This window comes from Psittacula echo, assembly GCF_963264785.1.
Source record: "Psittacula echo genome assembly, chromosome: 15".
NCBI lineage: Eukaryota > Metazoa > Chordata > Aves > Psittaciformes > Psittacidae > Psittacula > Psittacula echo.
The window spans coordinates 8,807,455-8,821,919 of record NC_137751.1 but is presented as its reverse complement, the minus strand read 5'-3'; the positions used below and the strand labels follow the sequence as shown (position 1 = coordinate 8,821,919).

At 48.2% G+C, this 14,465-nt stretch overlaps 1 protein-coding gene across 2 annotated transcripts in view; it reads left to right on the top strand.

The window, feature by feature from the left end:
• The window catches only part of AUTS2 (activator of transcription and developmental regulator AUTS2), a gene marked incomplete at both ends in the record, with an annotated part of 731,868 nt that overhangs the window by 658,081 nt on the left and 59,322 nt on the right, over positions 1 to 14,465 (top strand). For both annotated transcript variants that reach the window (XM_080629908.1, XM_080629907.1), the window contains one exon: positions 8,306 to 8,354. In XM_080629908.1, coding sequence (XP_080486034.1) covers positions 8,306 to 8,354 — 49 coding nt within the window. The remainder of the gene's footprint in view (positions 1 to 8,305; positions 8,355 to 14,465) is intronic.

Sequence of the window (14,465 nt, the reverse complement as noted above, 5' to 3'; positions counted from 1 at the left end):
TGGGCTGTGTCCTAAGGAGCGTGAGCAGCAGGTTGAGGGAGGGGATTCTCCCTCTCTACTACTGTGCTCTGGGGAGACCTCTTCCCTGCAGTCCTGTGTCCAGCTCTGGGGCAGCAGCACAAGAGGGACTTGGAGCTGTTGGAGCGAGTCCAGAGGAGGCCATGGAGATGCCCCGAGGGCTGGAGCAGCTCTGCTCTGGAGCCAGGCTGAGAGAGCTGGGCTGGGTCAGCCTGGACAAGAGAAGGCTCCTGAAGGGGAGACCTGAGAGCAGCTCCAGTGCCTAAAGGGGCTGCAGGAAACCTGGAGAGGGGCTTTGGACAAGGGCCTGTAGGGACAGAACAAGGGGAATGGCTTTAACCTGCCAGAGGGGAGACTTGAGATGAGCTCTTAGGCAGAAGCTCTTCCCTGTGAGGGTGCTGAGGCGCTGGCACAGGGTGCCCAGAGAAGCTGTGGCTGCCCCATCCCTGGCAGTGTTCAAGGCCAGGTTGGACACAGGGGCTTGGAGCAAGCTGCTCTAGTGGAAGGGGTCCCTGCCTGTGGCAGAGGTTGGGACTGGATGAGCTTTAAGGTCCCTTCCAGCCCAAATCACTTTGTGGTTCTATGGAGAACTTACCAGTGATGTTACGTAGTCCAGTAGTTCTGTTTCCATCTGAAAGGTGCATTTGCTTTTTGTATCACCTTATTCCCTGCCTTACTTTAGCTGAAGGCTCATGAGTGCTTTGTCTCTGCTGGTAAGCCCATGGAGAAAGCATCACTTTGCTTTGGTGCTGGCGCTCGCCCTTGGGGCTGATGCTGCAGTCACACAGCAGGACAGAGCCTGGCCTCCTGGCAAAACCCAGCCTTGAGAGGATTCACATTTACTGACATCTGTTGCCATCATTTTATGGCACAAACCAGCGGTGATTTTGTCGTCGTTTAGATCACGCTCATGAACAGGTCCTTTTCGTGACCCTCTTTACAGCATTAGAGTCTAAGTACTTTCTGGTTGGGACATTATGCCGTGGCTTGCTGTTCAGATCCATAAAACTCCACTGGTAGCTCCATAAAATCTTTTCTTGGGGAAAAGTACCTGCATGTCCTAGCCAGTAATGGACAAAGTTATGTATGTTTTCAAAGCATTGTGGAGGACTTTATAAGGCATCAAAATCACGCTCCGAACTCATGTCTTCTGGAAAGATCAGCAGCTTAATGGAAACATAAATGTTTCCAGTCTTTCACAGAATACCAAAGAATTGGAATACCCAGTTTTCATGTTGCCAGGAAAAAGCTGCAGAACCTTCCAGGTGAGGTGAGGTTTGCCATAAATAATTTAATCCAATATAATCTGCTGTAATTTCAATATTCATTTGTTCCCTGTGCCAGAGATGGGTAATTCTTCTTTGAAATTACTCTGTGACTTGGAAACAAATGGCTGCTGCTCTGCCCGCCGTCTAGGCGGCTTTAGGTCATTTTTATAACATAGTTGGATCTGGAAACCTCTTTGAGAGAGTGAAAGATCTTGAAATCACTTTTGATCCAAGTTCAATGCACTTCATTTGGCTGTTGTTGTGGCAGCAACAAATGTCGACGCTGACAGAGACCACAGACATGAAAAACATTCTGGCAAGTTCCCATGTAGATAAGAGACAGAAGGGTTCACAAACCTATCCAGGCATGACCTACAACATGGGAAGGTAGTGCTGTCAGGAGAGGGGGAGGCTTGAGCCAAAGGCCATTGAAATCATTAGGAGGGGGTGGTGGGGTTTGTTTCTTCTTTGATTTCATTTGGCTGGGGGTGAATTCCTGAGCTCTCTCATTCAGAATTATAAAACACATTTCATGCATGTATAATGTTCTAGCAGGAAAACAGAGGTCTTCTATTTATCTCTAAGGCACGAATAATGAACATAATGAGGCCCACAGCCCTGCCAATAAACCTTAACAGCCCTAGGGAAGTGAGTAGATAAATGCATTTCTGATTCTGTGTATGCTGAGATTTCAGGTGTGGCATGTGCTTAACGCTTCAGAAATCCAGTACAGACAAGCCTGCAGTTTAATCCAGGCTAAATTCATCAAATTAAAGTCTTGTGAGGAGTCTAGGCTTTAATTAGACCAGCTCTTACCGTGTGGAGATGTGGAAAGTCTTGACCAAAGTGCTCATAGACTGTATGAGCTGCCACACCTTAACATGGTGCATTTAATTCCCTGTGCTGGTACCATCTCACCATGCGGGCAGGCCCAGTCCTCTGGCTGCTGTGCAGGGAACGCTCTGCCCATTTAATGCCTTTATCAGTTTATTTTTGGTGGAGGCTGAACACTGCACTGAGGCCATCCATTTCCTTTGCTGAGCCTGGGAGACAGCCGATGGACCGCGATGGCTTTTGGCCACTGCCCGCTGTTTGTTCTATAAAGCAGAGCGGAAGCCATCTCAGTCGGGTTTCTAGAGGAGGAGATGGAAACCACCTCTCTGACAGCACAAGGTTATCTTTGCAATATACATGTATTTAGAGATGCTAAAACCTGTGATGTTTTACCAGCCAAAGTCCACGTTCAGATACGTTGTAGAAAACTAGGGATAACTGTGCTGAGGTGGACAGCTTTGAAGAGCTCTTACCTCCTTTGCTATAACCAGCATCTGAAGTTGGCCACAGTTTTTTAATCTTCTGATGAAGACCATTTGTCACTCCTGGTCAGACCCGCAGTGAAAGCACTGCCATGTTTGCAGCCACTGTCTGAGTCTGGAGCTGTGGTGGGTGCATTGTCTCCTGCTTGTCTTTGTCATCCCTGTTGTGCTTCTTCCCATGTAGTTGTCCCAGTTGGAACCCTTGCAGTCAGTGGTATTGTACCTCAGCTAGGAATTTTGGAAAAGCCACAGTGTAATGGTGGGGAGGAAAACTGTTCTTAAATGGATCAGAGCGTGATGGAATGAGGAACGAGTGAGGAGTATTTGCATAAAATCCTGTAGTTCTACACGGTAATTGGTAGGAAGGTTTTCCTAGGAGTTTTTCCATAAGTGCAGCACTTGTGTGGACAGCTCAGCCCATGCTTCCCCTCCCTCCCCTCTCATGCTGCAGTGTTTGCAGGGGGTAGAACCTCTGGAACCACTGCAGTGTTTGGTGTGTGGCTGCACCCAGGGGCCACCTTGGAACCCAGGGGCCAGCAGAGGAGCATTTTCTCTTCATCTCACATCATCCACATCCCATCCCCAAGGTGAGCCTAGAGCTGGGCTGGGGCATGGGCATTTCTTTCCAAGCTCCTGTTGGATTTTGGGTGCATCGCACTTCTCCTGGCTCAGGTGAGGCCAACCCTGCACCCACAGCTGGTGGGTTTGGTGCTTTGGGGCCGGTGTGGGCAGTTCTCATCCTTGCCTTGGGGGAGTCAGCTCCTCCAGGCTGCAGGGGTTGAGGTGAGTAGGGTTTGTCAACCCAGTTTCTGAGGGTTTCACTCAAATCGGAGTGAGCCCAGTGCAGTTCAGTTCCATTCTCCTGGCCCAGTACTGGTTTGAAACCGATTTCAAGATTTGAAATCTGGAAAACACTCCCTGGGCAAGGCCTTACGAGCCTGTAAGCCCCATCTTAGCACCTCTCCATCTCCCAGGAGCCCTCCCGTCACACAGGGATGCCATGCCATAAGCATAACTGCCTCTTTGCCTTCGCAGCAGCTTGGTTTATAGGAAACACCATTTGGCTCCAACTGCCGCGCTTCAGTGAATAATCATTTATATAAAAACGTATCTGTGCGTTTATTTTCTGTGGTGGCTGTTACTAATGGTAATTACTTAAGGAGCACCTGCAGTAACCAAGACATGAGTTGCCCGTTGACACTAACGTTTTGGTGCTGGGAGTCGAGTGGGTCCGTGGTAGCCCCGGAGCCCCGCACGCTGGCTGGCTCCGTGCAGGTGCCCGGTCTGAGGTTGGGCACGGGTTTTTCTCCCGTTAAATGCGAACCCATTGAACTCCCGTTAAGAAGGGAGCACGCGGGATGCAATACACCAGCTCCCTCCTCCCCGCCGTGCTCCCGCGCACGGGGAGCCCCGTCCAGCCCCGCGGCCGCCAACGGGTCCCCCCCCAGCCCGAGTTGCGGCTCCGCCCGGCGGGACCGCGCCTCCCGCGGACACCCCCCCCCCCCCCCCCGCCGTTCCCCTGCTGTGGGGACACCGGCGGAGCGCGGGGCGGGGCGGGCGGCGGAGGGAGGAGCTGGCGGCGGCGGGCGGGTGGACGCGGCTCGGGGAGCGCCGCGCAGTGCGGAGCGGAGCGCAGCGCCCGGGTGGCGGTGAGGGGTCCGGCCGGCAGCACGCAGCCCGCAGCCCGGCCGGGCGGAGCAGCGCGGAGCGGAGCAGCGCGGAGCGGCCTTTCCTCCCCTCCCCCGGGGATTACACAGGCTTGCGGGGTTGTTTCGGCGGGGCCGGAGGAGGTTGGGGCCGGGCTGCTGGTTGTCCCCGATGGAATTCACCTGAACGCGGCCGCGGCGATCCCTGGACGGACGGCGGGAGGGACGGTGCCCCGGCGGCAGCACGCTTTGTCTCGGGAGAGGACGGGCATGACTTTTTAATACATACATATATCACCCCCTAAATAAAAACCCCTAAAGCCGAAGAAGCAGCAGACACCCGTCCGGAGGAAGGGACGCCTGGACCGCGGAGAGCGGGCGGGAGGAGCTTTGGCCCCGGGACCCGGAGTTGCCCGCGCTCCGCCGCACATGGTTTTCTTTGTCCTGCTGCCGCTCTGTTAGCGCCCCTCACACAGCGCGCCCCGATCGCGCTCTCCTCCCTGCCAGGGAACCATCTTTGCGTGAAGAAGGGAGCGGGAAGGATGCCCGCCGGGCGGCCCGCCTGCCCGGCCCTCGGAGTTGTGCCCCGGAGGATTAGTTGGGGTTTGGCTGCGGGGCGTTGAGAGCCGCACTTGGATCGGAGTGTCCCTCACCGCCATGAGCCCCGCGCCGGCAGCCGCCGTTACCCCGCTGCGAGCAGGTAAAGCCGCTTCCCCCCGCGGGGCTTGGGCAGCGGGGCCCGGCTCGGTTCGGGGTCCTCGCGGGGTGAGGTCGGGCCGCCGAGCCCGGGCACCTGGGGCGGGGTTCCGCGAGGCTCCGCGGTAGTTCCGCGGGCAGGTGCGCGGCGGCCGGGGCCGGTGCAAATGGTGCGGCGGGGACCGTGCCAGGAATGAGTCAAGATGCGCTGTCTGGACAGGAAACATTTTAGTCATCCACGCGGTTGAATGACAGCGCAGCCCTTGATGGGGGAAACGCTCTTTAGGTCATATTTTTATTACTATTATTCCCTCCCATTTATTTTTGTTAGCTCAGGGGTTGCTGATTTGTTAATTGCAAAGATTGAGCTGTGCCTGGTAATCAGGGGGTTTCTAAAGGAAAACGGCCCAAGCGCGCAGAAGGAGCTGTTTGTACCCGGCGCTGGGTTTCGTTCGGAGCTGGGAAGAGACCAGCCCGGCCCCGGGACAGCCGCTGTGCGCCGTGTCCTGGAACGTAGCGGTGCCAACAGTGTCTTTCCGTCAGCTGCTCCAGTCAGACCTGGAGGTGATCAAGGGGAAGGGGAAGGAAGAGGGAGTTTTGCTTGTCTCGTGTGAAAGGGACAGCCAAGCTCCTCTCCGCGGCTGGAACACCGCGGTCTGACCACGTTGCCTTGAAGCACCCAGCGTGGGCATAAAGGCACTTTGTTGCCTGCAGAGATTGCTGTCAGTGCAGCGGGGATGTTAGGTCAGCACTGCAAAGGGGCTGCGTGTCAGCCGTCTGCCTTAGCGCCGAGTTGTTGGGGTTTCTCTAAATTTATTTGGCTTTTTTGCTACTCCAGTGTTGTTCCTTTAGTGCTGTTGATGATGTGACTCCTTAAGTACAAAAAAAGGAAGAGTTGCGTGGAAATGGATAGCGTATCAGTCTGCTGGCAGAGGTTGTATTCGCTCCTGCATCACTGCTGCCGTGCTGTTTTCTGTTTAAAGTCAAATTTTCAAGTACTGGACCAGGCAGTCAGGGTTCCATCTTGCTGTTCAAGCCAGTGGAATGGGGTTTGTGTTATTCTGATGGTAACCCAGGCAGTGGGGTTCTCTCAAGTTGCTCTTCCATTCAGCAGCGTGTGGTCAGTAACGCAGAGGGAGACTGGCTCTCGGACAAGCTTTGTCTTTGTCAAATGACTCCTTCTTTAGTTACCCGTTGTGCTGAGAATCATCTCCCACTTTGCCTACGAGGGGTTCTCAGCCAGGATGTATTTATTGTGCAGCACATTATGTCCGAGAAGTGCCACTTCCCGACTGCACAGCCGTGATTGTGACTGGTTTATGCACAGAAAACGCTTTTGTCTGGAAAACGATGGCTTGAACCCGAGCTGTGTGTTTAGGCTTGGTATTAGAGCAAACTTCTTAATAGAAAATGTTTTTCTAGTGTTTGGAAAAACCAAGCAAATGGGAAACTTGGAGCTTCCCTGCGCTGTTTTGTTTTGACACAGTAAAATGAAGCAATAGCTGCAACTGGCAGAAGTTTGAGGTTTTAATACTGGATTTTCTTTCTAAAAAGAAAGAATGGTTCTGAGAGTTTTGGCTTCTGAGAGGAGCTGCAGTGAAAAACAGATGAAATTCCCTGGCAAAGGTTGTTAGTTTTCATCATGGTTTGCGAGGTTAAGAAAGCATTGAGCAGCTCTGAATTTGTTGGACTAATACTGGACTGCCCTTCAAGCACATGGCCTGCTTGATCTTTGAAATTTGTGCATTATTCACATATTTTCCTTAATTTAGAGAAAGTCATCACTGAGCCATAAATCCATCATTGGGTAATAAATCCCAGTGTTTACAAGGTATTTAATCGAGAAGAAATACATACACCAGCCCCGCTTTTAAATAAGCCAACAGTAATCTAGTAAAATCTGTCTAGAAGCTTGAAAAGAAAGAATAAAGCCATTTTTAATAATTAATCATAGAAATCCTCGATGTTGTTAACTTGAGGGCAGACAAATGATTTCAGTGTATTAGTACACTGGGTTACACAGTCTGAACCGTATCTACTTACTTATCGGTAATTTCACATGGAAGTTTTTAGTGCAGTTGAGGGGTAGATGGTGCTTGTCTGATGGGTTTTATCTGAGTTTGAGGTGAGAAATTCTTTCCCTTTAACAAAAAGAAACACAGCTTGCTTTCAGATTTGTTTTTATGTATTTTGCCTGAATCCGGAGAGAAAACGGTCCCTAAGAGAAGAGGAAAATCTTTCTTGAGTATTGCATTTTATCTCCATTCGCAATATTTCATTACTGAACACATTTCTTTTGCTGTATTTTCAACAAGAAGATTATCTGCGGGGTTGAATCCAGGGTACGCTCCCAAATGAAGCAGTTCTCTGCATTTTGTGAACGTGTAGGTGGTGGAAGTCAAAGCTTTAGATGCGTGTATGTGTGTATTCTGTTTGTGCACCAACACAGCAGAACACCGAGGCATAAACTTCATGCTTTCTGCGTTAGGGCTCGGGATGTTTGTCAAATTGACATTTGCAGTGATATCTTCCCCCACCTGGTTTCTTGCCATGGTAGTTTCTGAAAGGGGAGCTCAGTGTTTTCTGTGTGAAACTTAAAGAAGGCGTTTTTTAATAATGGGTAGAAAGGTTAACCAGCGTGCTTGCGTGCAAACAGCAGTAGTAGATGAGGGAGTTAATGCAATATTAGGAGGAAAATCCTCCCACAAATAAAGGTGGTTTGATGAAAAATGAAATACATGATGAATTTATACAATGTGGTGTCAGGAATCAGTTATTCTCATGGAGATGAATCTTACATAGAAATCCTAAGTGCTGACATACTCGTTCTTATTCATAGTTTGTAATAGCAATTCTCAAATCGCTAACTGAAGTTATCAGCACTGCTCCAAAGACGGTAAAATCAGATGGTTGACACAGTAGTGTCTCCAAAAATACTTCAGAAATTAATTAAGAAATCTGCAGTTCTGCCAATTCCCCAAACCGGGCTGTTTGGTTCTAAATGGTGACCCTTCCCCATTGCAAAATCAGTGTCAAAACGTATCAGATAATTCCAGTGCAAAAAATAGGTTTTGTGCAGCTAATATGCTGACTAAAAAAAGAAATAAAATCATTTCTTTATTAGATAGAACCTTTCCAAATACGTATCTGCACTGCAGGGCGGTGAAGCACAGCCAAACAGCACCACCTCATGGCCGTTCTCCTCCCAGGCTGCAGCTTCCACCCGCTCCCTTGCTTTTTGTCACCTGATTTGTTTCTCCACAATATCCATCTCGGTGCGTGTGTATAAATACACCCCATGCCTTTTGAAAGCTCTCCCTTGTACAAAATGTAACCTTTCTTTTTTCTATTGGTCTTTCAGGCATCTGATGCCAGTTCTGAAAAACTGTTCAACGCTGTTACAAATAAAGGTAAGGCTGCAATTCACATCACAAACGTTTCCCCCCCCAACACATTTCTTTTCATGGCAGTTTCAATGGGAGATGAAATGTAACTTGTCTCGCAGAAATGTCGCAATCAGCTTGTTAGTGCTTTTTATGTTTCTCTGGGTTTCAGACATGTTCTGTATGCTTGGTAATTGCTTTGCTTAATATAAAATATAGGCTTTAAATAATGCATTGCCTGCCAGGTCAGAATTAATTTAAATAACAATATTAGGGAATAGTTTATTTTACAAATGGCTTTAATTTAAGCTCATTTAAATAACTGTAAGAGTTTTCAAAATGTTTTAACTTGATTGTTACTCATCAGCTACATGATAGACGTGGAATTATGAATAGCCAATTTGCACTGCTGACAGTAATAACCAGCCAACGTTTAGTATTCACAAGATAATAGTCATAAAGCACGGCTTACTGTGCTGTGTGCTTTCTGTAGAGTTAATAAATGATATAGAGGGACACATTTAAATATTCAGTATCCCATTAATTTCTTCCAAACAGCAATCCAAAGAGAGAGTGGCTAGTGATGTAACAGTACATTAAGGGAAAACTTGCCCTAAATCAGTGCTAGTGAGCTTCTGTGCAGAGCTTGTCCTGAAGCAGCCTTATGTGAAGGACTGGAGGCTTTAGGGGATTTTAATCCTTGTTTTTGGTTTGGTCTGCGCTTTTGCAAGGAGGGTCAAGGGAGCAGCTCCAGGCATGAGTTACACCAACGGGTATAATTCAAAGCCTTTAAAATGCGTCTGGTTTTTACCCCGCTGTCCTACTACTTAATGGCAGCTCATTATAACTGCTGAGTAAAAGGGTGTGCTTCTAGCTTAGGTTAAAACAAACATTGTGTTTTAGCTTACTGGGGGTTTGGAACGTTTGAGTCTGTTTGCATTAGAAGAGGCAGCTGTGATTCGTTTGAAATTTAGGTCTTTTTTGTTGCCCAGGTGTGGATATGCTCAGTATTTGTGTGCTTCTGAGTGAGTTTGGGTTTGTTATTCCGCTGGGTCATTGTGGTGGCTTTTAATTCCACAAAGCTGCAGTGGTTTAACTGGGGACAGTGCGTGACCTCGGTACATTTGGGATTCCTGTGCTGATACGCCATGCTTCTGAAGTCTTTTGCTGCATATCGAATTATACCTATATTTAATTGCATTAAGGCTCCATATTCCTGTTTTTCATGTATTAGCATCCTCTGGAAGTACAGTCTGGATTATTTCTGTGGTCTAACTAGGTTATCTCACTTGGCAAGCTTATCTGTCCTTTCTGATTAACTGCATTTGCAGGTTCCCCCTCGGCCCCTCCATAGGCGGAGAAGAGGTGGCCGGGAGGAGGAGAAAGGGAGAGTTGTGTGTTTGGAGTGACCTGAGGCCCCCAAACTACATGTGACTGCATCTTTAGTTTGCTAATTCGCTGTAAAAAGCCTTGGCACTTGAACAGCCCTTTCCTGGGGCTCCGCCAGGGCGAGGAGAAGCCCAAGGGGTGAATCCACATTCCTAGTGAAGGCCTGTAACCAGGGTGAGGGGCTCCCCTCCCTCCCCCGGGAGGTGATTGATGAAGAGTAGGCCCCTCTTCCTCTTCCTTTCACTTTCTTTCTCTTTCTTTTTGACTCAAACACATTTCCCACATTCTTATTTTTGTTTACTTACCCGAGCTTGATTCGTGGCATCTATTTGGTTGTGAATACCCATGCTTGACAGGGAGCCTTTTCTTCCGAGGTACTTTTCTTTGGTGATTTAGTTCTCTTGAAAGGATTAGGCTTTCTTTGTGTAGCCTAAAATCAACACCGGCTTTTGGAAGCTTTGCTTGGGAAACCGTACACAAATAAGCTTTTTAGTTGATGGTAGATTATTCCTTTGCCCCTTATTTCCATCAAAATGGCGTCTGTCTTTTCTCCTCCTGAGTTTCCCCTTAAAGCCATATGCTAATTCCTGTTGGTAACATGAATGACAAGGGAAGAATCAATGCAAATCCAGGTGCGGCCAAACTAGGCTGACTGGTATTTTCTTTTTCTTCTCTCCCCCCCCACCCCCCTTTTTTTTTTCCATTGAGAGAAAGAGATTAAGGGGAAAGAGGGCGGAAAAAAGCAAAGGGAACAGTTTTGTTAAAGGGATTAGCATTCAAACCAGTAAATATCGGGAAAAGAGCCTCAGAAAAGATCCGCTGTTTGGAGATAATGTCAATAATTGCTTGCAGCCAGGTGCAGGGGCTCTCCGAGGTGGTTGGGAGGCTGTTGCCTTCCCTAAGCGTCTGCCCTGGGGCCGGCTGATGACTGCCCAGGCCCTGTCAGTTTGATATATTCCAAGTTCAAGTTCCCTCTCTGCAATTCAGTCTATTTGCTTCCAAGCCAGCTCTTCCCCCCCCCCCCCCCGCTGTGTTGTCCGTGGTTGCTTTTGCCAAAAGCAATAAAAGTCGCTTGTAAGAAAGGTCAGATTTGCATTGGGTAAATCATGATGAAACCTTCAAAGCCTCCTGGCTGATGGACCAGGCTGGGAGGGCTCGGCAGGCTGACAAGAGGACATACCTCCGTGCCCACAGCCACTCCTCGCCCGTGTGCTGCAGGTACCCACTGGATGTCTCGCGCATCCTTCTCTTTTCTCCTTGCAGCTTCTATTTTGCAGAATTACTCATAGCTGAGGCAGCAGAAATTACAGAAGTGTTTACAAAGCAGGTAGAAATCCTGAAGCGTTTTAGGTCTTGTATATGTATTTTGTCCCCCTTTCTCTCATTTAGTTGTAGACTTCAAGGCTGAAGATGAGAGCAGGCTCAAGCTGTGGTGGATTAGTGTGGATGTGTAATGTTGAGCAGTGCTTTCCTCAGAAACTCTTTAACAATTAAAACATCTAGAGCAAAGTGAAATCCCTCCCAGACCTGCCCTGAAGAGGTGGTAAAACCCCTTGACAAGTGTCTCAGCTTCCATTTAGGAGTTAGCTGGCCTTGGAGCTGAATGGGAAGATGCCTCCCTAAATGTAGAAGGGTCCTCTGAGTTCTGGGGGCAGTGTGTGGATGTTGGGGCCTCTCAGTGCTGGGCTATGTGCCATAGCTGAGCAGTGTTGTGTTGGAGAGGGATATAGGGTTCCCTGTCAGCTCTGTGCTGCCACCATTCCCAGAGGTCCCCAGCCTTCTGCTGTGTCTGCAGCAGGGCTGGGAACCTGGGAGGGATGTGATTGGATCCCAGGGCAGGAATCACTGTAGCTGCTGCTGAAATGAGTTGTCCCTGGTCATGGATCAGATCCCTGTGCTCCATCACTTGGGCAGGAACGCTTCACCTTGCAATGTGTAGAATTCTCTAGGGAGATGATTCCCATGGAAATCCAGGTGGCTGTGCTGGGAGGTAATCCCCCAGGGGTTTGGGCCCTTATCAATGCTTGAGAAAGGGGCTGTTAACATCTGAATAAATGAGATGGATAGGGATGGAGGAGGAGTGCATCACCTGCCTGCGGCTCCCTGTCTGTCCCCTCCCTACCTGCACACTGAGCCTTCCAGTTTGGAAGTGCTGCTTACAGTCTTTATGTCTTTGAACAAGCATAACCTTTTCTGAGAGCATCAACTTCAGCACCATTAATCCTGGCTAAAACACAGGTTTTGTTCAGGAATTTTTGGAACACTACTTCAGCATAATGAAATTCCATTATCTCTTAATAATTTAAATAGGCACATCTGAAGCTGTAGAGCAGGCAGCTCCTACTATTACAATGTATTTCATTTATGCTAACTCCCTCCCACGTAGCCATGGAAAACAGCTTTTCCTGGAGGGAGAAATGAGTCCCAAAGTGATGAAGTTTTCATTTGTGCTGTATACTGAAGTTTGCCTTTGATCAGGAACACAATTGGGCTGTTACAGCTTTTTGCATTCAAATTGTTTACAGGATGTTCATGTAAACTTGATGAATCCTTCTGCTTCCTGGCACCACCAGCTGTCAGGGAAATATTTATACTCTCAGCTGGAGGTAGATCAAGGCGTCTGGGTTACGAGTCTTCACTGGTGGCTGAAATACCAGTCGGATCAAGCCCTGGCTTTTTAGATGGCTCTACAGCAATATCCTTCCCTAGAAAAACAGACGCATTGTTGTTTCTTGTCTGTCTGCGGTGAATCATTTCTTGAGGATCCTCCACAACATCTGTTTCTGTAAACAAGTAGGGAGCTAAACTTGGCAAATACTTCTCTGCTGATCCCTTGGCTGTAGAGAAGTGCTCTCGCTCTCCCTAAGTAAACCATCCCCACAGCATCTCACGTTGAGTATAAGTGGATTCACCACTACGTAGATAGCATGTGTGCAATATTAACGTGTTCAGTATACTAGAGAGCTGGCTGCTGCTGTCTCCCTCCTCTCCAGGTGTCTGTAGGAATCTATGTAACATTCTCACTCCCTTTGTTCTTAGTGTTGCTCTTGAATTTTTGGGGTGCTCCTGTCTCCATGGGTTGGCCTTCCATGCACTGGAGGGCTCTGTGGTTGGACTGGAGGCGCTCCATGTTGTTCCTCTGCAGTGAAAAGCTTCTTATGAGCTTGCTGTTAGGGCGCCCATCGTCAGCCAGCAAACCTGAGGGACTACTGAATCACATGAGCAGTGCTGCAGATTTCTGTCTCTGTGGTTGTTACAATGGCTCAGCCCTCCTGAAGCGACACCCAGACGATGGTATCTCTGTGCCTTTCCAGGGGAGACTTCCCTGGTGGCTTTGGATCACTTGGTTTGCCTGTGTTTTCTGGGTTTCAAATGGCTTTTCACTATTTTCCATGTGAAAGTTCAGTGTCTCATTAGTGAGGGACTCGGCACTGCACAAAGCCTCTGGTTTTGAGGACCCCAGGTTTCTTGTGCCTGTGAGTTAGATTAGAAGAACTGGTGCGTTGCTTCACTCTGACTTCCAAGTCGGGCAGACAAATGGATGTATGTCTCGAGATGGTTCTTTGTTCTGGTACACAAAAGAGCAAGGCAGTTATTTCTGTGCCATGAAGGCTGTATGTGAGCAAGGAATTTGTTCCATAACATCCTCATAAAGGCTGTACCTCCTAAGCACATAACACTCCTCTCCATCTGTATGCTTTCTGTGCCCCCTCCTTCTTTACGTGCTGATGCTTTTTGGCTGGGACATAGCAGTCAGGAGGGGTTGCAGTGCCGGGAGGTATCGTAGCTGTTCCGTAGATACAGGAAAAGCTCAATGGATAATGTGATGTACTTTTATGTGCCCAGAGGGATAGGTGAGAGTCAAAGGTGGCCTCTTCCAAAATCTTACAGCTGCTGAAATCCTAAAACTTACACACAGGAATCTTCTGCACAGGATAAGTTGGTAATTCAGAACAAACCCATAAACCATCAGCATGGTACGAGCACCTGCAGGCCCTGGCTTTTCCTGGTCAAAGTAGTGGCAGAAGAGAGCTGGAAGTGTTGTTCTGCCCATTTAGAGTGGTATCGAGTACCCTTTGGGGTCAGTTGGTGAATGTATTCATTTAAGGTTGTTTGGGGTAGTTTGCCTGTGGTGTCAGTGAGCAAAATGGCAGTATTTACTAACATGTAACGGTATCTGTTCTGGAGAGAGCATTTGTTCTATAGGTTAACCTATATTTGATTTTTCTCAAAAAAGTCTTATCAGCATTGGGCTGTAAATAACAACTTGTGCTAATCGCTTCGAAATAAGGTGGAAAAATTCTTGGGATAGAAGTGTTTGGATGTCAAAGATCCTGACTTGACAAACCCACAGCTGGTGGTGTCCAAGCTGGAGTGTGGTGTGAGGTTTTGTACATGGAGTGTCGTGCAGGCCTCCTGGATCTGGCCTGCTGCTCGTCTCTGCCTTGTAATAAAATGTTGTTTTCTCTGAAAATGTATGTTTATTTAAGTAGGTCTCTTTTTGCTTCACAATCTGGATTCCATTCAGTCAGTTACCACTCCAATTAACTAACAATTATTTAACATTAACAGTAATTACAGACGCCAGTTAAGCGCCTACAGATGTCAACTGTTAGCTTTGTACCTAATCACTCAATGAAATGGAGAAAGTTCAACAAACATCAATTAGCCAAGCAATTAGGATGAGGTAGGAAAGAGCATGTTATCGTGTGTGAGCTGATTCAATTTATTTTATTTTGTCAGTAAAAC